The sequence below is a fragment of the Fulmarus glacialis genome, unplaced genomic scaffold, assembly GCF_000690835.1.
Source record: "Fulmarus glacialis isolate BGI_N327 unplaced genomic scaffold, ASM69083v1 scaffold30853, whole genome shotgun sequence".
NCBI classification, from domain to species: domain Eukaryota; kingdom Metazoa; phylum Chordata; class Aves; order Procellariiformes; family Procellariidae; genus Fulmarus; species Fulmarus glacialis.
Genome location: NW_009205343.1, coordinates 1 through 833, shown reverse-complemented (window position 1 = coordinate 833; position 833 = coordinate 1). Strand labels below are relative to the sequence as shown.

Here is an 833-nt window from a genome sequence, read left to right as displayed (position 1 = left end):
GCCGGCTGCCACAGCAACTTCTGTAGTCCACGCGCCCTGCGTCCTCTCCCGTGGGACACTGAGGGATAAAATCGTGCCACAGACATTGGGCTCCAACGGGGCTGTCCCCGCTGAACGAGGGCCCTGTTTGGCTCGGCCAGCTCTCGTGGTGGCTTCCTGCGAGCGCCTGGCAGCTGGAGCAAGGCCAGGAACCCCAGCGTTTGGCCGTTGGTGATCTGTATCTCCATGCCAGCAGGCAGGGACCCATTGCGGGGGGATCGGAACCAGGAATCCCAATCGGATAGGCTACACAGGCCACCAGATGAAGAGTCAGACCCCGCTGTGGGTCAGGGCTTTGGGCCGTGTCTCTAGCTCTGCTTCTCTCCTCCCGCCAGGCGATCAGTCCCTCAAGGCCCAGAATTTACGGCTGAAGCTCATCCACATCAATGCTGCTGCCAACCCCGACTACCAGGGACCGTTCCTGCCGGCAGATATGCTGAGCCCCGCGGAGCCGGTGGGGGAGAAGGTCACCCTGCTGCAGAGCAGCCTGCGGGAGGCATTGGCAGGGGTGCTGGGGAGCCGGGACAACGGGCGCTTCGACGTACACACCATCTACGGCTGGCAGATCGGTGAGTGCGTCCTCTCCCCGTCACCGTGGGCAGCAAGCGGGACCCCGTCGGGCTCTGCCTGGTGGGGGGAATTGAACTTGGGGGTTCCAGGCTTTATCCCCCCTCATTCTTCAGCCTCGCACCCCTCTGCTTCCTCATCGCAGCTGCCCTGTCTTGTCCCAGTCTCCTCCTACAACTCGCCTCTGAAGGCAGAGCAGAAACTGCAGCCCAGGGCACGGCTGCGGG

The 833-nt window shown here is 63.6% G+C and overlaps 1 protein-coding gene across 1 annotated transcript in view; it reads left to right on the top strand.

Moving 5' to 3' along the window:
- TBRG4 (transforming growth factor beta regulator 4) overlaps positions 1-608 on the top strand; it is a gene marked incomplete at its 3' end in the record, with an annotated part of 10,675 nt that extends 10,067 nt beyond the window's left edge. Inside the window, 1 exon segment of the mRNA XM_009575368.1 lies at positions 375-608. Coding sequence (XP_009573663.1) covers positions 375-608 — 234 coding nt within the window.
- Between the last annotated feature and the right edge of the window lie 225 nt (positions 609-833).